The sequence below is a fragment of the Colossoma macropomum genome, unplaced genomic scaffold (assembly GCF_904425465.1).
Source record: "Colossoma macropomum unplaced genomic scaffold, Colossoma_macropomum, whole genome shotgun sequence".
Lineage (NCBI taxonomy): Eukaryota > Metazoa > Chordata > Actinopteri > Characiformes > Serrasalmidae > Colossoma > Colossoma macropomum.
In genome coordinates this window covers 14213006-14237865 of record NW_023494809.1, presented here as the reverse complement: position 1 = coordinate 14237865, position 24860 = coordinate 14213006, and the positions used below count along the sequence as shown (strand labels likewise).

The following is a 24860-nucleotide window of genomic DNA, read 5'->3' as shown; positions in this document are numbered from 1 at the left end:
GATCTCCAGTACTCAGTTTTTCCCCAACTTTGACTATCTTCTGCCACAGACTCTTTTGCATCAAAGTAAAGGTGCAGCCTGTATCCAGTACCGCTTCCCCTTGAAGTCCCCGTGTTTCAATTGGAACCACCAACAGGGCTGGAATCTCGGCTTTGGTTAAAACCACATGTTGATTCCCCCTGTTTTCGGGACCGTAGCCACTGGAGCTTTTGCTGGCTGGTTTCTTTTTGGCTTTTTCCTGGGAGGCTTGGCTGTTCACTCTGGCCCAGTAATCTTTCTTGGCTGCCCAGTCCCGCTCCACCATGGACCCAACTTTAACCAGTTGTTCCACAGAGTGAACTGTCCCCCTTAAACTGCTAACTAGAGCCGAATTGCAGTTGTTCATTATACGTCTGACCAGTTCACTTTCCTGCATTTCTGGTTTCCATTTCAGACACAATGCCCTATAGTCATAAACAAAGTCTCTTAGACATTGGTCAGGGGCCTGGACTCTTATGCGCAATTGTTCTTCCACCTCAGTCAGGTAGTCTGTGGGTAAAAACGCTGTCAAAAAGGCATTCTTAAATTCAGTCCAATTATGAACCCTTGACTTTTCGGCCATCCACCAACTCCTAGCAGGGCCTCTCAACACGGTTGACAAAGTGGCTGTTAGTTCACCATCAGTCATTGGCCTCAGTGATAAAAAGTTCTCACAGTGCTCAATGAAATTGAGTACATCAGTAGTGTCCCGAGATTCACCAAATGTTGGAAATTCTAAGCGAACAGGAGGCTTAGCATAGAGAGAAGGGGTGCCAGACACATTTCCTGCCGTTTGAGCCATGATGTCACTAACATTTGAGGGAGGATAAAAAAAGGAGGTTTGACTGGTAGGGGTGCTGGTGCGTTTTAATTTGCTAAGCTCTCTTTTCCATTGGGCATCCCTACGCAACATACATTCAACCACACCCTGCTCCAACTGTTTCAGGGATGTTTTTAGGAACAGCTCGACATCTGCAAACCTCTGATCCACATAGTCTCTAAGACTTTGCTCTCGATTCACAGCACTCTCCAAAGAAGCTCTAAAGTCTCCCTCTAAGGAGTCTACCCGATCTTGTAAGCCCTTAATAGCGTCCTTGATATTTTGTACCCCACTACTATCCATGATACCTGCACCTGTGGTGTTTACATCTTCATCAGTATCAGAGTCTTCCTGTTCCTTTAAATACATCTCGCTCAAAAGAGAAGAGATTTCAGCCACAGGTTCCCTGAATGTCACAAAGGGCCTAGAGTTGAAGTTTGGTGTGTCAGCCTGGCCTTCCTCTGTCTGGGGATCCATACTGTCAGCCATAGCTTGTTGTTACCCAAATTAAAGATACTATGTAGCCCTATGTCTCCTGCGCTGTATAGTCCCCGTACGGGCCACCACTCTGTAACAATCACCTTGACTTATTATAAGTTTAGGGGTTACATTTATAGTCCGAGGATACACAGCTTATGATTAAGAGCTAATGTAGTAAAAACCAACAAAGTCAAGCCCACAAAAAACCCAAAATAGACCCTGTTTAACCTGGCACCCAGAAATGCTTTATATATTTAAAGGTATCTGCCAAAACATACACAATTTATAATGCACAAACAGAACCCTCACACCATCAAATTTTAACAACATTCCATGCCCCTCTCCCAGTTTCTCCACAGTCCAACAAGTCCAAAATGCAAAAAATCAAAAAATGCTTAATCAAAATTTCAAGTCCTTAGCAATTCATTGCAAAAAACGAACAAAAAACGTAAACCAGCTGGATCTCACCGGCAATGGCAGGCCTATCCCCAAGCTTCTTTCAGATCCCTGAGGATTAATCCACTTTTCTTAGAGTCCTTTTTAATCCTTTTTTGAACATGCTTGGTCCACCGGTCTGCCAGGCCATAAGTAGAGGAATAAGAGGAAATGTTGGTGGCTTTTGTTTGTTAATCCCTTCAGTACTCACAAAACACACCAAACTTTCCTCTTTCTTACACCGCCATCTTGTCTCTCTCCTTCCTCCTCTCTCTCTTTTTAACCAGGAAATGCTCCTCCTGTTTTTTTTTCTCCCAGGAGCTCCACCCCTAGCATTTCCAGGAAGGTTCTTAAAGGAACAGTGCTATGATGGTTCAGCAAACAATTTTATTCTGGTCCCCTTTTTACCTGACCTCGAATAGCAAAACTCACCAATTTTAAATGTTAGCACACAGGAAGTTTATCCTTGCAAGACATTTAAGTTTTAAACACTTTCTTTGAAGTAATGTGCTACATATATATTTCCTATAAAAGACCTTTCATGTGGCAGTGTCACAAGCCTCACTCTGGAAGGACAGGCATGTGATCTGAGTCAAAAAGTAAAAAAATAATGTGAGGACGTTGATAGTAGGTATGGTTAGTACTTAGTTACTTGTAATAGAACCTTGTTACATTAACTATCATTAAAAGTTGAGCATGTCTTTTTCCTTCTCCTGTGAAGTCATTATTTTAGAGATATAGGATGGTTTTGTTGATCTTTTTGTTAAACTCTTTGTAAATAAAGTAATTTTTTACTTTATGTTTACCCTTTATATTGATTGTCAGAGTAACTGCTTCACTGTTACCCTTAAAAGCTTAATATTCTGAGTGTTGTAACTTTTCACTTTTTCATTTGTTTGCATAGCATCTAATTTGTGCTACAAATGCATTTTTCATGCATTTTAGTTTATTTTATTTCTCTCCAGTCTTTTTTTACACATTGTGTAGGGCAGACATCGATTAGTAGTGTTGTGGTCAAGATTGTTAGGGAAGTATGAGTCAAGACCAAGCCTTTGCAGTAGTCGAGTCAGAGTCAAGAAATCAGGGTAAAAATGAGGGAATTCCCAAAAGGATACTTCAGTGCAGGATGTTGACCCTAGTTTAAACACAAACTTTGTATTTGGCATTGTTTTTCCATATACACAATATACACATTCAAAAACTGAAAAAAGAGTAAGATCAAAATTATCTAGGCCAAGTCTCAAAATTCATAGATCAAAAATGTTTTCACACCTCTAAACAGTATAACATTTATACAAATCAGTCAATGTAGAAATTGAAATGTACAAAAATACTTAATCTCATGTTCTGCGCAAAAATACTGAACTACAGTATTTACAGAAAGAAAAACAAAGCAAATAGTACCAAATCATGTAAAAACAGGCTTCAAAAAACTAGCTTTGACAATCAAAATTAGCAATATAGACATCACAGTGAAAACTGCATTAAGACAATATGGAGCAGAAAAATTTAAATCCAGAAACTAGATGAGGAATCTTTTGTCAACCAGAGTTTTTATGGCCAGGTTCCTGCGTCCCAAACCATTTCGAATCAGCCTGAAGATCTGAGAGAATGCACAAACAAAGCAATCACATCAAAACAAGGTCAGGCTGAGAAAGACAACAGTTTGCCAAAAAATCAAATGCATACAATTCTCCATGGACGCTCATATGTATTTGATCAGGCAAGACAGGTTTCGTGTCTAAAGTTTGCTACTTTAGTTTTACACTGGAGCTATCAATCATATAAATCATGTTGAATTGTTAAGTTTTCTCATATAGATGTGTTTATGTGGTTTCTGATATTGTATAAGATGCTGTTATTGATAAAGTAACAAACACCTTGAAGCAATACTAAAAGCTACACTACATAAGATTTGGGGATTTCGAGACCTCTGTGGTGGAAATGTGCAATTGCACGCAACTGGAAGAACATTTTGTAACGTTGGTTTGATTCAGACTCCTTCCCTGAGCGGATGAATCTGATTATTGCAAGCGCGTCAAAAGAGTACTCAAAGAGAACTCGGTCAAAACCTTGTGAAGGACATGTCTTCTGAGGATGTAAGTGAATTTTATCATACCTTCATCAGTATAATGTTGGTTTTGCATTTAAAACTTTAACATGAAGCCCAACTTAAACTTTGAGCATATGTGTGCAAGGCTTAATACGTAAAGCTGTATGACAGAGTCTGAAAATTTCCACCACACACTCATATATTTACATACATTTGGGATAAAAGGGAAAACGGTGTAAATCAGATTTTTCACCTGACTTATCATGATTATTGACATTTAAGAAAACTGTACAAAAAATAGTTTCCCTTTCTCAGTGATTTGTACACAACCCCGTTTCCAAAAATTGGGATGCTGTATAAAATGTAAATAAACACAGAATGCAATAATGTGCAAATCATTTAAACCCTATTTATTTAATTTAAATATTTAATTGAAAATAGTACTAAGACAACATATCAAATATTGACATTGAGAAATTGTATTCATTTTTGAAAAATATATGCACATTTTGAATTTGATGCCAGCAACACATTTAAAAAAATTGTGACAGTCATTTTTACCACATCCATAACCTGTATAGTTAAGTTAGTTAAGTGACCCTTATTAGTCCCACAACGGGGAAATTTCACCTCCGCATTTGACCCATCCGTGCAGTGAAACACCACATACACACTATTGAGCACACATACACACACACACTAGGGGGCAGTGAGCACACTTGCCCGGAGCGGTGGGCAGCCCTATCTGCAGTGCCTGGGGAGCAGTCGGGGGTTAGATGCCTTGCTCAAGGGCACTTCCGATCACAAGGCTGGTTCCCTAACCTCCAGACCCGACTGCTCTGACTGTATATATCATATCATTCAGCATTAATACTGCCTTCACAGATGTGCAGGTCGTTAAAGCCTTGTGCACTAATGCACAACCACACCATCACAGATGCTGGCTTTTGAACTGTGCGCTGATAACAAGCTGGATGGTCTTTCTCCTCTTTAGTCCTGGGGACGCATCGCCCATAATGTCCAAAAAGAATTTTAGATTTGTAGGACCACAAGACACTTTTCCACTTCGTCTCAGTCCTTCTTAAAAGAGCGCAGGCCCAGAGAAGGCGGCAGCGTTTCTGAAACCTGTTTATATATGGTTTCTTCTTTGCATGGTAGTTTTAACTTGTATTTGTGGATGCAGTGATGAACTATGTTCACAGAAAATGATTTCAGAAGTGTTCCTGATCCCGTGTAGTGATGTTCACTACAGAATTTTGTGTGTTTTTAATGCAGTGCCGCCTGAGGGCCTAAAGATCATAGCCTGCCAGTATTTGCTGTCAACCTTGTCCCTTGCATATAGAGATTTCTCCAGATTCTCTGAATCTTTTAATGATATTGTGTACATTAGATCATGAAATCTCCAAGTTCTTTGCTATTTTATGTTGAGAAATGTTATTCTTGAATTGTTGCCTGCACAATCTCCCACAGAGTGGTGAACCTCTCCCCATCTTTACTTCTGAAAGACTCAGCCTCTCTGGGATGCTCTTTTTATACCCAATCTTGTTACTGATATGTTGCCAATGAACCTAATTAGTTGTGAGATTTTACAATACATGTATTTTTAGTATTACACAACTTTACCAGTCTTTTGTTGCCTCTGTCACAACTTTTTTGGAATGTGTTGTTGGCATCAAATTTAAAATGGGCATAATTTTTTCAATAAACAATAACATTTCTCAGTTTCAACATTTGATATGTTGTCTTTGTATTATTTTAAATTTAATATAGGGTTTATATTAGCACATCATTGCATTCTATTTTTGTTTACATTTTGCACAGCGCCTCAACTTTCTTGGAAATAGGGTTGTATTAGTTGATGTGAACATTCTACTGTGAGTCATTCATAGACAAAATCTGAAGGCACACGAGCACCTGTGCACACACACACATACACACACACACAGATACTGACCAGCTGCTGTAGATACGTGAGTACAGCTGCCAGTACAAAGTTCTGGCTGCCCAGGTCCACCACACAGAAGAACAGAGTGTCAAAGATTAAAAGTGTCGACTCGTTCCCATAAAACAGCACATCAGCAAAAGAGTAAGAGTCATCTGATGGAGATAAACATATGACATGTCCACAGTGACTGACTTCAACAAGCAACAAAGTACAAAACCAAGCATTTTCTAATGATTAAAGCATTCCAAACACAAATTACAAAAGCGCTAGCATTCAAAAGTTTAGAGTTTGGAATAAAAGCAAATTACTTATATATATAGATATATAAGTCATTATATACAATGTATATCATTGAGTTTACCATTATAAAAGATGCTTTTGTCCATGGGTTCAATAAACTCCATTCCAATGAGTCTCTCAAACAGCAACTTGTCTTTCACAATATAATCCATCTCACGATGAGCCTAACAAAATAGAAATAACAGAAGAACCACCCCAAATGCAGTGGCATATGTACCGTTTACATTTATGCAGTTCAAAAAATCATCATAAACTGAACTCACATGATCGATAACAGAGCCAAGGAAGCGGTTCATGGTGTGATATGCTTTTGTGCTCTGCTCAAACGGATTGGCTGAGGCATCGACCAATCGCGAAGGCCCGTTTCTCTGTGTGGACAAGACGGAGGTGTCAGTAATCTATTTATTTACACCAATGTAATTCCAATTTGAAAGTTGCATTCAAAATTGTTCCCTATTACTGGTATGGAGCACTGCATAATATCAGCCATGTTGTAGTGCTGTTCAAATTCTCAACGTTAAATCTTTCAGCTGTTTCATCATCATTCTCCATTCAGTTGACTATACAGCAAACTCTATGTAGTGAACAGTGAATGGGTTGACGGGTAAAAGTTAGCCAGCTACTGATTTGCTCTACTATCAGAGTAGCCTAAGCTAATTTTAGTTAATGTTAGCTTGCGTTTACTGCTCTACTATCAGAGTAGGCTAAGCTAATTTTAGTTAATGTTAGCTAGCGTTTACTGCTCTACTATCAGGGTAGGATCAGCTAACTTTTGTTAATGTTAGCTGGCGCTTCCTTTTAATTGCTTTAATAATCATTTCAGAAAGCAATTTCAATCATCGTGTACAAGCAACACACATGGCTGTGTAATGTTAGCTGAAAGCATGTAAATATGTACAAAATGTTTTGGCAACCCTGGTTAAATTACATGTCATGTTGATCATCTAAATGAAAATACGTAAAAAAACAAAACAAACAAAAAACAAAACAAAATGTGTCAAACTCCGCAAATAAATAGAAATTAAGTACTAAAACATGCAGAAAAGTAAGACTGTTCCCTTTAGTGGATGTTTTAACTCATTTTCACTTGCAAAATCAACAAAACATACTTTTGACCGAGGGCATTCAAACTTTGCATAAGACTATCTGTTATGTAGTTGATGAGGTCATTGGGTTTTAGGAAAAACTGGTGCATCTTGGAGTATGGCACTACTGTTTTTATAGACTTTCTCCTTCAAGTCAAATTGAGGGAAAATTGGGGGAAAAAAAGAGCTCAAACAGAGGGCAAGTACAGAAGGGAATTGTAGGGGTTAGAGCTAGGATCATTACCACAACCCTTTAATTATAGCATGCTGACTGCAGTGTTGGGTACAGCATCGCCAAACTTGCATTTTTGTGTTTAAGAGAATGTTTTGAATACACAGACTGAACATGGTGTGGGGTTTGTGGCATACAAAATAAAACCAGGCGATCTAAGGTTGTTTTCACACCTGTTTGTTAAAGTCTGCATCAGTGTTGTTTTTTTGTGATATTTTTTGTTAAAGTCAGTGTTTACTGGACCGAAATTCTGCAGGCATGTGCTTTGTTACCCTCACATTTGCCAACACAAAAGGAGAAAAACAGAAAATAGAGATGCTTGCACATCACAATGTATGTGTACAGTCAAAGACATAATAATAAACCTGACTTGATATCAGCTTCTTTATGATTGGTTTGCACATCTGAATTTAAATCAATCAGTGGTTGGCCAAAAAGGTTCCACAATCCATTTGCCAAAATCCAGAGGTGTAAGTAACAAATTACATTTACTCTCGTTACTGTAACTGAGTACAGTTTTCCCTGTTACGGTACTTTATGAGAGTAAAATTAAATCATAGTACTTTTACTCTTACTTGAGTTAATTTTCAATGAAATACATTTACTTCGCTAGTTTAATTTTCATAACATTACAGAGTAAAAATAAATTATGAGCGTATCAGCTCAGAAACCAGTAAGAATGATTAAAGAACGGATAAATTTAAAAGATTCACCAATGAAAAAACAGCAGCTCCGGCAGGAAAAACACTACAGAGATGTCCAGTTTAGTGGAGGAGGGCAGAGGAGAAATGAACCAGCACACACAAGGAATAGACCGCATCCAAACGGTCATCTGTATTCTGTATCTGTATTTTCAAAAAACCTGTATAGAAATATATATATATATATATATATATATATATATATATATAGAAATCTATTGCATATATTTTATTACAAGTGTCTGTCAGCTACTTTAGTTAACAGGTGTCGCCCACAGCCTACAGTTTACCCGTTTATACAGGTAATCAAGTCTAATACAGATTCACTCTGGACAGTGATTGTGTCACGCTGTCGTTGACTGGCCTGATCTGATCCCTCCCCACCTCCCCACTCTCTCTCTCTCTCTCTCTCTGTTCCTCTCTCTCTCTCTGTTCCTCTCTCTGCCCCCCCCCCCTTGATGTTAATCTTAACTGTGAGAGGCTGTGTAGCTGTTTAACTGTGAAATGCAGTAATAATCTCTGATTCTGTATGAGGTGATCAGCATGATTACCAGTGAAATATATTACAGTAAATAATCAAAGCAAAGATGTTGCTGCTGATTTTAATGGTAGAACAGATATCAGTGAAAATATACAGTTTGAAGGCTGTGAATGTGTTTACTGTCTGTAGAGGTTCACACCTATTAACGTAAGCTAGAGTCCAGGGAGCTGATGGGCAGCATGACTCTCACTAAAATTATATAATTAATTAGGAAATCTACTCATATTTTTTTTCTCTTAAATGAACTTAATTAAACAGTAACAACCTCTGCACAGCCTTTCAGGGATTCTAAAATACTTTATTGGAAACAGATAAACTAGAATGTCTTATATAATCATCTAACCATGAAATGCATGCAGTTTAAACTTTGTTCCTTACACAGTTCACAGAAAGGTGTGAGACTGTGATCAGTCTCAGCTCTCAGAATTTAGCTTTAGTGTTTTTCTGTACAGATTATTTCCAATGATGTAGCTGAGTCAGCTCAGAAATATGCTCAGGTTGTGACAGCGGAAATGCGAAAAACTCAGTACTTAAGTAGTTTTTTAATTAACTACTCATTTATTCTTACTTGAGTAATTTATTTACTAATACTTTTACTTGTACTTGAGTAAATTATCACTGCAGTAACAGTACTTGTACTTGAGTAGGAATTTTTAGTACTCTTCACACCCCTGCCAAAATCAAATGCATATCTTTGCTATTATTTTATTTCTCGTCTACCTTTATTAGCAGCAGCTCATGCTACAAGAATGATGAGCGTCAAGGACTCAGATGTTACAACAGGCAGATTATGCAGACAGTACAGTGCTGGTGTGCTGCTAGAAAAAGAGAAAAGCATTCTCTAATACTGAATTCTCTCGTTTGGTGTGAACCATGGTAAAAATGTGTTCCCACCAACAGTGAACCTTAAGCCACTTTTACACCTAACTTGTCTGGACCAATCAAACCTTTTCTTAAGTTTGGTTTTGACAAGTGTGAACAATCACTGTCAAAAGCAGTGCTTTATATATCTAACGAACATTCTGAAGAAGTGAATAAACAAAAGTAGTTTGAAAGTGCGCTTACTCTACTGAGCGGCTCCAGGATGTGATCGTACTGCACCCTCAGGCGGCTAGTTATAGAAATCTGAAATGTCTGAACATCAGAATTTGGCAACAATCCTCTCTGCCCACACAGATTCTCCTGTGGAAAAAACCCAAACACACATGCACACAAACACACATGGAGAGCATGTTGGCACCGCACACAAACAAAATCTGCAGCATTGTGAGTCATGAGCAGCACCTCACCGCCTCTCTTTTCAGGTTAGAGTTCATCTCCTCCATGTTTGTGTCGGCATGGCCGTGAACGGAACGCCCGTGGATGTAGTAGCCAAAACATCGGTGAGAAAGCAGCAGCACTGATATCTAAAATACACATACACAAACATGGTAACTGAAACAAGCTGACAAAGCTAGAGAGGACAGCTTACTGTAGGAACTAAACTGCAAATTCTCCCAAATTAGTTGGGAGTCTGCAGTCTCACAGTAAAACTTACCCTAACCCCTAAATTAACATGTGAAAACTTTTTTTAACAAGATCTTTTTTTTTATTTCTTTTAAAGTGAAGTTGAAAGATTTAGATTTATCATGAGTTGAATTTTTAAATAAAAAAAAATTCAAGAAATGATGACCCACGTTTTCAACTGCTGAAACACAAAGAGTTTAGGTCCATAGGTGGAGCCTTATTTTAGCCACACCACTGCATCATAGAGCAGAAAGTAAGACTTCATCCATGTCTCTCATTGCCACATTTTGACATTAAGTAAATCTTTCTGTGTTTAATGAAAAATACTATAATTGTGTGTACAACTGTTCAAAACTCGGTTTGCTGGTCATGTACTGGCTAAAATTGTCACTACTGAAACATTTGGTAAAGTTTCAGTAGTGGTATGATTTTTTAGGTAGTAACAAAACAGAATGTTTAATAACTAACCTTAATAAAATAAACAAAGTTAATGTATAGGGTCACTCAAAGCAAAACATTTTATTTTAAATCCCATGTTAGTTAAAGTGTGTTTTCAACTCTGAACCAGTTCAGTAGAATGATCCACATATATTACATAGAGAAGTCAATATGCCCCACCTGCATATATGCATGTCCCCTTTATATTACATATATGTAAGTGCCTATATGTAATAATAACACAGTATATAGCCAAAAGTATGTGGAGTTCAGGTGTTTCAGCCACAGTCCTTTCTAACAGGGAAGCACAAACCCATGCAATCTCCACAGACAAATACTGGCAGTAGAATGGGTCGTACTGAAGAGCTCAGTGGCTTTAATAAACGTCGCACTGTCATAGGACTCCATGTTAATGCCCATGGTTTTGGAATGGGATGTCCAACAAGCTCATACAGATGTGATGGTCAGGTGTCCACATACTTATAGTATAAGCGGGGAAGGGGTGGGGGGAAAAATCGATTCTTAGATGCATCGCGAAGCGGACGTGGGCGCTTCTGAATCGTTTCACAAATGTCAAAAATCGATTTTCTAAATATTTAATTTATAACGTAATGTTGACGGAACGTAAAAGACGGAACTTGGAAGTTCGGAGGTGCAGCGCCCGGACAGTCTGTGATGTGCGCATAACAAAAACACAACTGGGTGAGCGAGAAATCTGACCGGCACCCTCTGCATTAAAAGCTAGGTTAGGTCAGGAGTCGACAACCCAAATGTTAAGAAGAGCCATTTTGTCCTTTCAACAAAAATCAGACCACCTTGGGAGTCACAACATTTAATGTCCAATATGTCTCAGTATGTGCTAGATATTGTCCTAGTATAGGCTAAAAAATATAAACGAAAACGCAGATTTACTTTGCTCTGCTTTAAGCTTTAGCTACAGCCGCTTTCCTTTTTTTTTCACCCTTTAAGGTGGACCAGGAAAATTCAAAAGAGAAGCTGACCTCGCAACTTTTTAGTGTTTGATAGTCTCTCGTTGAAGATTTAACGTACCAGGAAACCAACTGCGTTGCTTATAATTGCAAATAAGTCCATTCGTCTACAAATGTTGTTCTTAAATCTGTGCCTTTTCATTAGACTTTCTAGGCAAGACTGCGTTGCTAGGTGACCTGCAGTCTGCACGCCAGGGGAAAAGTAACCTGGACAGGAGCCATACTATATGCAAGAAATTGTATGAAAAAAACACACACACACACACACACACACACACACTCACACAGTGAGCACAGCTGCTCCATAGACTCACATTGCTGATGGAGCACAGGTCCACAAACTGGCGGATCTTGTCTTCAACAAAACGCTCATGGAACACTGAGAATATCAGCTACAGAACAGAAACACAGTATAAGTTGTTAGACAGATATTAATGATTTCAGCCTTAGTAATACATATATCTATTACACAATTTTTATTGCACAAAGGTTTGAGTGCCGTTGAGTGATGGGTCGCATCTTTGATTTTAGGCTTGCCAGGTAACAATTCTCTCTCTTTGGGTGGGTAGGATGGTCCCTCTTCTCCCCCCATCACTCAGCACAATGCTAGTCAGCGCAGGCGTCTGTTAACTGAAAAAACAGAACTGGAAACAATGACGAAAGATACGGTGGCGCTTCACAGGTCTCAGGGAAAACCAGTGTTAGCTTTCGCCCTCCTAGCGTTGGTAGTATTGTGTAATTGGGGGGGTCCTAACTAGTGGGTGGAACTGGATATGACTACATTGGGGAGAAAATTGGGGGGAAAAAAAGAGCTCAGATTGGAGGATTTGGGGGCGGGTTTTAGAGGGGCAATCCAGCAAAAGTTTAACATGTTGTCCCCAGACATAGCTATCTCGTTACAAGATCACATCTTAATACTTTGACAATACTTTTGGCTTCAAAGACCAAAAGAAAACAAACTCTGACTATTAACTGGTCATGTTTTGTCATGATTTGACAGAACTTTCATGACATTAATGGACAGCAGATGCCTAACACCCCCAATCTGACCTCGTACTTCTCATATTACTTGACAAAAACAGGAAATAGCCAGGGCAAGCTGACCTTCAAAAGGTGCTTGACTAAGGAAGTTTAGTGACAACTGTGTTATTTTCCAGTCTGGTGCTACTGTCTGGAACATATTCTAATCACAAGAATTTATATTTAGATCACATGAATTTGCATCAGTCCACATAAATCCGACAGTTCTGCAACTGTCGCCAGATCTCCTTATTGATTCTTTGACATTCTGTGGTATTACCAAAACCATTCAGATCTTTTAAATTACATATTAATAATTACTTAACATGATATAAAGTAGTCTAAAATGTGACTTTTTCTAGAAATCCAGAATCTATATAATTCTCTCTCAGGATGTGTGTGTAGGGGGATGTAGAGAAATTCTATAGTGTTTCATTGGCTCTTATTCATGTAAGTTAGGGTTAAATCTAATCGTAATACGAGTGCATGCAAATTTCAGCTGACAGCTGAAAAACAGATGGCTATTCATTAGTTTCACCTGTGGCATGTCATGTCTAGTAGGAGTGTGTGTAAATTTGAGCATAATAGTTTAACAGCCTGAATTGATATACTGTTAGCACTGATTTACAGATAAGTAGCCAAAACTTTTATGAATATCATCAAAACCTGGAGGTACATGTCATCAACAAGGGGATGTACTTATCTTACATGCACGTTGTAATAAACAAATGCTTCCACTATTCCATGTGCAGACAAATTACACTGTGCTTTTTTTTTTAACACTACTGACACTGCCTAAGAAATACAAAATACAAAACACAGCTAGCGCAGGAGCATCTCACACACTGCAACAATACAGCATTTAAATATGTTATTTTAGGAAAATAAACACACTACACTTAAATCTTTGTGTATTTAACATTTTATTCTTTTTAATTGTCATAATAAAGTCTGGTCAATAAACTCCGCCTATGAGCGGAGTCATTGCCTCACAAACTGCTGAATGCTGTCATTTTATTGGCTCCCCACCAAAACGTCTGCATGAATTTGGGCGTACTTCATGTAAATGAGGTACTGGTAAATCTTTGCTTGTTTCCACATCATATCGTTGTTGTCAGAAGAAAACCTTGCATCTCCATTTTTGACGTTTTTCAGTTTTTGACATAATTTGAAAACGCATGTTGTCTTTTACATTGTATGTAAATTTCATGATGAATAGAGTAAAAGAAACGACCCAAAATCACTTTGAAAAAAGTGTGGTTCCATTGACTTACATTAAAAGTAAAGTAGTTTTTTTTCCTTCTCCTGTAAAGTTATCATTTTGGAGATACAAGGTTTTCCTCCGACAGCAGCAATATGAAAGTTTTATGAAGCAGACTTGGAGTAGTTTGTAGTAGATGTATGGTGTACCTGTATGAAGCTGATGCAGAGCCACATAGCAGAGGCAAGACCATAGCGCAGTATGCGGCTATAGGCAGGTGTGTACGCCTCAGCAGAGCGCAGAAGCTCTGAAGAGTTGTCTCTCAAAGCCAGGCTGGAGAAACCCACCACCTGCACAGACACACATATACACACACTTCATCTCACCAGTGTAAAGAGTACAAAGTTGCAAACAGACACACATCTAGGACAGAAATAAGTTACAGCACATAAAGGTCCAGTACAGAGTATCTGGGTGCAGGTATCAGCGGATTAAACTGAATGCTTTTTTAAGACCTTTTACTAAGAGATATTTTAATGCTCTCAATCAAAAGATACTCTGGCTAAAATGAAAAATGTAAGCACCGCTATAGGCCTATCTGTTGTAAACATGCATTCTACATCGTCAGTAGGCTCTAGTGTGAGATTTTCCAGTTTAAAGACTAAGTAACCCCCCATCTGATGGTGTATCTTGAAGGTGGAAGGAACTTTTGAAAAAATATAGCTGCTTTGTGGTGGATTTTTTTTCAGCTAGCTGGTGATTGATAAGAAATCAAATATCTTATTGCTACCATGTAACTGTGGAAATGGTCTTCAGAGAATGGATTACTCAAATGACAAAAATGACTTGTCAGATAAGAAGGGCAACAAGCTAAAAATGAAAGTTCTACTTTACTTCAGTTTGGCTTCTTTTCTCTGGCTGAAAAGGGTAAAAAATTGTTTCCAGTCTGTTTTGTGCTGAATAAAGACAGAATCGCTGTTCTGTTTGCAATTTTGTTTGAAAACTCAGATAAGTGTTACACTATAACTAGCTTGGTCGTATTTATTAGCAATTAGGCTAGCAGTCAGGATTGGTTGACACCAGAGGGATTCCTCATGTTTGTAGTATTTGCATACCACGTTGTGTACTGTAGTAAGAGAACACTGATGATCGAAAACATGGAAACACCATAAAAACGTGAATTCTGTCTAATCGATGAGGCTGAAGGATAAAGAGCTATGTTAAAGAATACTAAAGAATAACATGACAAATAACATATTTACTAGTGTTAGGTTGGAAAGCCCTTTAAGGCTACACAAAAGCTAAATTTACAAAGCAGTGCATGTGTATGCAAAACAAACTTTTCATTTCAGTAGATGAGGCCACTAAAATGTTATCTATATATTAGCTTTAGCACAGAAAGGCATTAAAGTCATTTTCTGTAGGCTTCTGTGTTGACTTATTTTTTTACAGACTTATCTTTTTTACAGACTTATCTTTTTTAACATTAACACTCATTGTGCAAATGACTTTTACAGTGTAGAAGCCTGCAACAACATCTAGCCATTTTTCAGAAAATATGCATTTTCCCATCTCTTCACAAATCTACCTTTAGCCAAATCTAACAAAAAATTAAAAGAAAAGACCTACTCGTATCTCTTATTTAAACCTCAAATCCAAAGAGGCATGAGTTGATTTTTGCTTGTCAAAATTTGTTGATCAAAATTCAAAAATCCCATAAAACAAACAAAACACAATGTGCTTGTTTAAATTTACAGCCATTTAAGGTATCATTTATATTAATATTTGCATCATTTATAGCTTTTACATAATTTCTTCACACTTTTTATGAAAACAATCCCCCACAGAGATACCCTGCAGAAGCTCTGCCCCCAACTTGATTCTTACCTCCAGGAAGAAGAGAACGGCGATGATCTGGAAGGTGGGGCTGATCTTTCGGATGGTCTGGATCTCGTTCCACTCATTCGCCACAAAGTATGTCCTCCAGATGCTGACAGGGGCTGCTGGGGGCTTTCCCTCGCCAGAGCCTGAAATCACACAATAACATCCCCAACAGTGCTGAGTAATTCAAATACAGCTGAGTACATGAACAATAAATATGGCAGAAAAAATAAGATTAGAAACACTGTAACAATCAATATGGCATAATTAACCCCTGAATTACACTTATTATTAAGCTACTAATCCTAATACATGTCCTTCGGTAACTACGACAAATCAGTAATTACTGCAAAACTAATACTTAAGTAGCTATAAAAGTAATGAACTGAAATATAACTTCATATACAGGTCCTCAGGGTATAAGGGGTTAAAAGAGTAAAGATACTGTGGCATAACTTGGAACATCATTGAAGGAAAGATAATACTGAAGACATTAATTACCTTCCACACATTTACTGGTCTTGCTTCGAGGTCTCTCCCAGTCTATAAAGAATATATCCACTGACAACTGCACCAAAAGCTTATGAAGGAAATGCACCGCCTGCAGAGCATGGAAAAGTGCATGTGTAATAAAGCCGAAGAAAATACAAGACGCAATAAATTAGAATAGTGTCTCTGACTGGGTGTGCAGCAAATACAGATACTGATATTTTTTTCTGTGAAAACAGGTAACTAAACAAATAGCAAAAAATACAAAATTTGATTGTGGGCCAGATCTTCTCGTCCAACATCAGTGCGTGACCACAAATATTCTTTTTTCACTGAATGTGCTTAAACCCTCATACTGCAATAACAATGAAAATATGATTTATCCAGCAGTCTTACTATTGACCAATACATGCCGCTGACCAGACACAGTCATTCCAACAAAAGAAGGGAAAAATTGCAGCTTTTGGACTATAAAGGCTGTGAATTAAGTAACTGTGCTAACTTTGTTAATTCAATATTTGTAGTGTTTTCACAATAAATATTATATGTAGTACAACAGCATATTGGTGATTTTGGCAATTTGTACATGCTATGCGCTACAGCACTCTGTGGCTCCACTCTGTGAGTTTGCATGGTCTACGTACATTTGGTGTGGCAGAGCTGTTGTTGCTCCTAGACGCTTCCATTTTACAATAATAGCACTCACAGTTGACTGGTGCAGCTCTAGCAGGACAAAAATTTGAACTGTCTTGTAGAAAAGGTGGCATACTATGTCAGTGCCAGTGTTAAAGTCATTGAGCTCTTTAGTACGGTCCATTCTACTGCCATTGTTTGTCTATGGAAAGTGCATGGCTGTGTGCTTAATATTATATACCTGTTAGCAATGAGTGTGGCTGAAACACACTGAGTTCAATAATTAGGAAGCATGTCCACATACTTTTGGCCATATAGTGTAAAATAATTAGAATCACAACTTTTTGGCAGTGTCCCAAACAATGCACATACTGCACTAATAAATGCAAAGTCAAACACATGGTTATATTGCGCCCATCATATGTTAATTACAAAGGTTGTGTTCATTTGCATAAAAGTCCTAGAGAGAAACTTGTAAAATTAGCCTCCCTTACAAGCTATAAAAAAAGTCAGTATATTCGTTCAGAAATTAATGCCTCTTTTATTAAATGTGGCCCTTAGTCTTAATTAAAGATATGTTTATAACTGTCAATGTAGATTTGAAACATTAATTCCACAAGTTTTCTGTTTTTGTGGTGTATAATATGTAATTTTCATTTGAGTAGCGCTTCATGTAAGGACAGTATGAAGAGCTGGTAAAACTAACATGCACTCTTCCGTCTTTTATGTTGCCATTTATGAATTACCTTAAGTGCAAAAGCACAGCCAACGTACGTCACAAAGCGTTCCTCTTGAGATGGTAACGGCAACAACACAGACGCAAACTGCTGAGCCTGCAAAACAGATACACATACATATGGTTAAACTCTGGGTGACAGTTCTCATAGCCTACTTATTCTATCACATAAAAACATGAATGTGAAGTGTGACCACAGAGACAAGACCTGGATGGAGAACACAAAAAATGATCATTAAGATTAAACTACTGAAACAGACTTGTCTTCATTGTCTGGACAAAATCCAGAGGAAAGGAAAGAGACTAAAATACATTTGATTTGCACTATAAGCTATATTACATTCAGTATATATTTTTAAGAAAGCTTGTTTTTATGTTTTCTTCAAAAAATGTTACATCACTGTATGATGTATCATGTTTTCAAACATAGCATTTTTTGTTCATCTTTACCACAGGTACCAAAGATTCTGACAATTAAAAATTTTTGCATAATTCAATCACTAAGATGAAAAGAAAGTCAATCAGAATGGTTTAACGTGAAATGCTCCATTCCAGAGAAAGGAGAAAGAGCTAAAACCATGCATCGAACCTTATGCAGAAACGTTGAATAATAGGCAGTTAGGAGTTACCCTATCATATTCCATCCATTGTTCCACATTTTTTTAACACCACTCCCAAAGCCTTTTTAATGAAATACTGAATACTGCAAGTCCTACAAGGAACACTGCTTACTCATGTGTCTAATATTGACCTTGAGTGTCTTAAATGAGCAAAAGCATAAAGTATAGATGCTTCTGACCGGGCAGTAAAGGTGATTGATTTTGGCAATTAATCTTTTAGTTTTGTCTTTTTCTATTGTAGAAACTCACTCTTAGTGTTTAGAGGGTTTAGGAAACACCTGCAAAATACTGACCTTGTAGAAGATGAGCCAGTAGAGTCCTGTTCCCACAGTGATGATGAAGAAAACGTTTGCCAAATCTCCAGCATAGATCAGCAAGAACTTCAGAATGGTCTGGAAAAAAAGAAGAAAAGTCTGAATAAAAAGTAAAGTGCATTCTAATTACTGCCGTATGATATATTCCAACTATATACTGTGGTATGTCAAAATGCAAAGGAAACATTTAAGCAATAGTTAAAAGTTGCCCCGAATACAGTCAATCAGCCAAAACATGTTCAGTGTCCAAAGTTTGCTTCTTTAGTTTTTTCACCAAAGCTACAAGGCCATTGGAGCTAACAAGTAACAAAAGCTAACGTAAATCAATTTACACAATGAAAATTGCACTAGCCAAATGTATGCAGCTGCCTAGGGCCCCATGAACCAAGGACCCCAAGAAAATTAGATATGCTGTACAAGTTAATATTGAAAGACCTAGGGGTGGGAGGGGGGGTCGATTCTTAGATGCATCGCGATGCGGATGTGGACAATTCTGAATCGTTTCACAAATGTCAAAAATCGATTTTCTAAATTTTAATTGATAACATAATGTTGACAGAATGTGAAAGGTGGAACTTGGAAGTGCAGAAGTGCAGTGCCCGGACAGTCTGTGGCGGCACATAACAAAAACACAACTGGATGAGCAAGAAATCTGACCGGCACCCTCTGCATTAAAAGCTAGGTTAGGTCAGGAGTCGACAACCCAAATGTTAAAAAGAGCCATTTTGTCCTTTCAACAAAAATCAGACCACCTTGGGAGCCACAACATTTTATGTCCAATATGTCTCAATATGTGCTAAATTCCTAGTACCTGCTAAAAAATATAAACGAAAACGCAGATTTACTTTGCTCTGCTTTAAGCTTTAGCCGCTTTCCTCCCATTTCCGATAGGAAAGTTTTCCTCAAAAGTAGATCAGTTTCTTGTAAAATGTCTCTCAAAGTTTGACTGTTTTACAAGGCTGACGTCAGCTTCTCATTTGCCAGCTTCTCATTTGCCAGCTTCTTGTTCGAATTTTCCCGTTCCACCTTAAATTCTGCCGAGGCGCCAGAATGTAAATGCAGCGCCATTTAAGGTGGACCAGATTCGAAAGAGAAGCTTCAGCTTTGCAACTTTTCAGTGTTTGTCAGTTTCTCCTTGCAGATTTAACGTTCCAGGAAACCAACTGCGCTGCTTATAAATGCGAATAAATCCATTCGTCTCCAAATGTTTGTCTTAAATCTTTCTCTTTGCCTTTTCGTTAGCAACTAGCTAGGCGAGACTGTCTGTGTTGATATGTGACCTGCAGTCTACACGCCAGCCTTCAGGGTTATAGGGTGGTGGATTAGCAAGCCATTTCAGCATGTTAGCAGCTTTTATTGCCAAGGATTTGTGTCCGTTATCAGTTGAGAACCAGGGCTTTCGCGCTATGCTGCACACTTTGGGGCCGAGATACAGCATCCCGTCAGTTATGGAATTACTGAAGAAAATGGATAGAATAGCTGTGATCTGCTGCGTGGACCCCCACTGCCACAGGATCTTATTTCACCATAACTGCGCATTTTATCACAGATGAGTGGCAGCCTGCGTCTCATGTGCTCCAAACAAGAGCAGTGAATGAGAGCCTTCCAGTTGACTTGCCACATCACTTCCATGATTTATTAATAAAATATATTGGAAGTGAATTCATTTTGGATCATTGCAAATATTTTGCTACTATCTCTCTCTCTCTCTCTCTCTCTCTCTCTGTTCATATAATTATAATCTCACTGCTCTTCTACTTTACTCTGAATTAAAATATCTCACTATATTGGCAGACTATTTAGATTGTTAGAAGCATTTGCCTTAAAACAAGCAAAATGACCTGCCAATATAGTGAGATAAATTCATAAAACTACTTCATTTAGAAATGTCTAGAATTAAGTTAAATAATCTTATAAAATTCTTATAGAAATCTCGAAATGAGAAATATTAGATGTAAAGGTGTAAGCAAGAAAGAAAGCAGTGCCTTTGCCTCAACATTTTACACCATCAATGTACTGTGGTTCATGACGTTGATAGCTACTACAGGAATCTAATCATTCTTAAAAGCCATGTTCATTTGCTGTTATTGGCTGCTGGTCTAATGAAATGGACAATGCTGTGCCAGTGTGTGATTTTCTCTTGAAAAGAACAGAAAAGCGAACTGAAACACAAACAATTGGTTGTTGTGTATGAGCTGATTCGCATGTTATTTTACACGCCACATAGAAATCTGATTTCAGTTTGACAAGCCAGAGATGCAGAGTGTTTAAAAATCTTTTCAGGTTACAATACAAGATGCTAGTCACCTAAAATTACCAGGTGTAAATGTGGTCAGTGTGTCCTTTGATGTATCTGTATGTGTACACTTGCCGGAAAATCAATGAGAGGAGAGGCAATTCTTCTTTTCCAGCTTGCTGTCTTCAACAGAGAGTACACAACGGCCACTCCACCCAGTACACCCAGAGCAATCTGGACACATTCAAATAAAACTTCCATAAAGGAGAAGATCTTGATCCAGTTGAAGAAGCTAAACTTATCCTCATCTCAGCACTCACATCAGTTTTGACCCGAGCTTCATTTTGGTCCATTTCATACTCCACAGAGAATGACACCTAGAACATACACATAAACACATCAAGATTATCTTCTAAACTGTGTGCAGATACATACCCACACCGTATACATATACTTACGGTTACAGTTTGTTTCCCTGGGTCAGTGATGAGAATATCAGAGTAGGACACAGTTATCAGAGGGGGGTATACCTCTCCTTTCTGGGTGTTTGGCACCAGTTGAAACCTATAAGATGTAAAACAATATTTTTTTATTAAAGGAACAGTCTGGCAAAAAAAAAAACCTAATTTACTCTGTTTTCCCCTTACCACAAATGTAGTCGTTTTACCAGGACATGTTTTGAGTCTGACGTACCTCAATTTTTGCTTATCTAGTTTAGCACTGAAGCTACAAGATATTATTATAAAATATTATATTTGTATTTATTTACACCTATTTGTAAACATTCACTGATAGGCCACTCTATTATGTACACCTTCTTGTATCTACACTCCTTGTCCACTATCAGCACCACTTACCATACTTTGTAGTTCTACAATTACAGACTGTAGTCCACCTGTGGAGAGTATTTAAAACCTCCAGTAGCACTGCTGTGTCTGATCCACTTACACCAGTGCAACACACACTAACACGCCACCACTACATCAGTGTGACTGCAGTGCTGAAAAGTATCCACCACCTAAATAATACCTGCTCTGTGGTGGTCATGTGGGGGTCATGACCACTGAAGAACAGGGTGAAAGATGGCTAACAAAGTATGCAGAGAAACATATGAACTACAGTTTGTAATTGTAGAACTACGAAGTTTACCTATGTGATAAGTGGACCTGATAAAATCGACAAAGAGTATAGATACAAGCAGGTGTACTTAATGAAGTGGCTGGTCGGTGTATATCTTACCTGTGAAAATTAAAGATTAACCACACTGACGGGTTTGCATGACATTTTGGATTGAGAGAAATTGTATGTATGTATTTACGGAAGAGACTAAAAATAGAAAAAAGTAAAATAGTCAATAGTAATAGTAATAGGGGATGTGTAAGTGATTCCCTGCTAAGTCAGATTTCTTGTTCCTTTTGAAGATATGACAGCTTGCAAACACTTTTTCTAGCCAGACAGGAGTCTTTCCATTCTTGTTCTAGGAATTTTCACCCACTCTTCCTTGCAGTATGCTTCTAGTTTTGTGATATTCTTGGGCCATCTTGTATGCACAGCATGTATAAGATCTACCCACAGATTTTCAAGTTTGAGAGGATTGAGAGGACCATTCCAAAAGCTTTCATTTCTTGAAGTAGTTCATAGTGGATTTTGTCCTGTTGTAGAAGCCAGTCCCTTTTCAGCTTCAGATTACTTCTGGAATTTGCTGTGAAATTGATTCTACTATCTGCCTGTGCAATATGGCCACACAACCCCAAAGCACAACAGTTCCAATCCCATGCTTAACAGTTGGCAAGGTGTTCCTTTCATCAAATGCTGCTCTTTTTTCTCTCTAAAAAGGTTTGTTTCTGATGAGTCAAAGACTCCAGGCAGATTATGTTTGTGCAAGCAATGCTGCACAGTTGAACAGTGCCCCACCACTATGCCAGCTGTGTCAGCTAAAGCTTCCTGCTCCTCCTTTGCTGTCATAGGGGGTTTTGCTTTGCCTTTCTGGCCATCATTCAAGCAGCTTTACCTAGGGCTGGGTAGCACCACTGATTTCCTAAATCGATTCGATTCCGATTCACCATGTGACAATTCTATTCGATTTCCGATTCAATTCAATTCAATTCGATAATGATTAATTTAGGAATATTTCAGTTACAGTAACAGGTTTTGTTTGGATATGAAAAGAGATTTTCAGATAACTAACATTGTAATTGCACAAGAAGTACTACTGGTGACAGCAGAGTTGCTGAGATCGCCGGTTGCTGCTCCAGGAAGCGTTCTAGCATCTCCAGTGCGCTATTCCAAGGAGCTGCCACGTCAATCACCAACTTGTTTCAGGCAGCCCCAGTATCTTCTTTCTGAGTTTGTGGCTTGCCGTAGTGCTCCGATGAAAAATTATGCAATGCGCCTCACTCAGCCAAGCAAATGCGCAACAGGTGGAATTTTGAGAGTTGTCTGTGAGGCTAAATTGAGTGTGTGAGCGAAACAGCCAATGTGTAAGTTAATTCACAGGTCAGGTTTGGAGCACTGTCTGTCTTGATAGCTGGATCTTTGTTTACAAGTTCTCACTCTTGTATCGCCTCAGACAATAGTTCAGCTAGATTCCTGGCCATGTGACTGATTTCAATTGCCCTTGTCTGTAAAACATGAGACATGAGCCTCCATTTGTCGCCGATATAGTGAGCTGTAATTGTTAGGTACAAATCCATTGCTCTGGATGTCCAGCTATGAAAGGTTAGGGTGACTCTCTCTGTCGACTTAAGTGAAGTTGTGACGCAATGTTTCACATCTGCGTACAGGTTTGGAATAGCAACTTCACTCAAATGTTTACGTGTGGGTCAAATATAAACGTGGCTCCAAAACATTAATAAGGCTACAGAAGCCATCGTTTTTAACAACGCTGTATGGACATATATCCTTACATGTAGAAGTTACCAGAGCCTTAGTAATTTTTTGGCACGGGCAAGGACTTGAAGGTAATTTCACAAATGCCTTCTCTAGTGCAGGTTGTTTGGAGTCTAGCGTGTTTTTGAATATCAGGGTGATGTCGTGTTAGGTTTCAGATTTGTGGCATTCCTACAATATTTCACCTCCATGTTGCATAGCATACATACGGCTTTGCTTTTGTCCAGCTCTTTCCTACCGTGATGGTTTTAGAATCCAAAATGTTACCAGACATCTGCTTTCAGGTTCTGGGGCGCCTGCACTTGAGCTCCAGCCATGCTTAACTGATGTGCAGGCAAGATCTCGTTGCGCGAAAAAACAGTGGCTGGTCACGCGAGATTAAAGGGGGTTAAAGATTTACGCATACACGGGAAAAATAGGCTAATTTTAAAGATTGATCTTGGGTCTATATGAATCGATATCGGATGATTTAAATGAAGATGATTTCAAAACAGGGAAAACTGCAAGCTGGATGAGCTTTGATATATTTTTATAGCCTTATCCTGCTTTGTAGACATAAATTAGCTTCATTTTCAGATCATCAGTCAGCTGCTTAGAGGAGCCCTTGGTTGTTGAGTTAGCATAATGTTTGAAGAATCCAGCCCTAACGAGTCAATTAAAACCTAATAAGTTCATTAAGTTCTGATACTTTACAACTGAAATGGTGTCCAAATGCCCTTGTAATGAATGTGTACATAGTGTACATTACCTTATCTTTAAGCTCGAAGCTATGCGTATGACTCTGGGGGTGGAACTCAGACTCTTCTCTCTTCCACTCAAGGTGTCAATCAGCATCAGCCTCCGTGTGAGGTACCACCTATTTGTGTTTGTGGCTAATATCAAAATTAAAAATTTTAAATAAAAATTAGAAGTGAACAATCTATAGGAAAATTATGTTGAATTCATAGATGTCAAACAATGCGCTATACTCTATACACAAGGCTACACCTTTGCAATGAACCCTTTATGGAATGCAACCACTTATTAATGCTTTATATTTTTTATTTCTAACTAAAGAGATGCAGCCTTTTAAAATTTATATTGTAATCTTAGAAAGAATAATCAACACTACTCTTTAGTCAAACTGAATTTTTCTGAAGTTTTTCTGAAGTTTTAAAGTATTTTATTGCCACAGTTTATAAATAGCACTGTCAGCCATTTTGGAGGGGATTTGAAAAGGAAAATGCGCTAGATCCCAATAATATTCTGGGACGTTCTGCTGCCAAAGTGAACACTTTTGCTGACTCTATCTCTCATTT

General features: G+C 38.2%; 1 protein-coding gene across 3 annotated transcripts in view; it reads right to left on the bottom strand.

Annotated features, from left to right (window-relative positions):
* Window positions 1-2961: 2961 nt before the first annotated feature.
* Window positions 2962-24860, bottom strand: part of tmem67 (transmembrane protein 67) — a 57531-nt gene continuing 35632 nt past the window's right edge. For all 3 annotated transcript variants that reach the window (XM_036558715.1, XM_036558718.1, XM_036558716.1), the window contains 16 exons: window positions 24311-24434; window positions 21132-21237; window positions 20994-21050; window positions 20809-20907; window positions 18417-18515; window positions 17514-17600; window positions 16147-16246; window positions 15652-15791; window positions 13974-14114; window positions 11858-11935; window positions 9900-10016; window positions 9676-9792; window positions 6315-6419; window positions 6113-6215; window positions 5761-5903; window positions 2962-3356 (listed from right to left, as the gene is read on the bottom strand). In XM_036558715.1, coding sequence (XP_036414608.1) covers window positions 3276-3356; window positions 5761-5903; window positions 6113-6215; window positions 6315-6419; window positions 9676-9792; window positions 9900-10016; window positions 11858-11935; window positions 13974-14114; window positions 15652-15791; window positions 16147-16246; window positions 17514-17600; window positions 18417-18515; window positions 20809-20907; window positions 20994-21050; window positions 21132-21237; window positions 24311-24434 — 1697 coding nt within the window. In that variant the 3' untranslated portion in view covers window positions 2962-3275. The remainder of the gene's footprint in view (window positions 3357-5760; window positions 5904-6112; window positions 6216-6314; window positions 6420-9675; window positions 9793-9899; window positions 10017-11857; window positions 11936-13973; window positions 14115-15651; window positions 15792-16146; window positions 16247-17513; window positions 17601-18416; window positions 18516-20808; window positions 20908-20993; window positions 21051-21131; window positions 21238-24310; window positions 24435-24860) is intronic.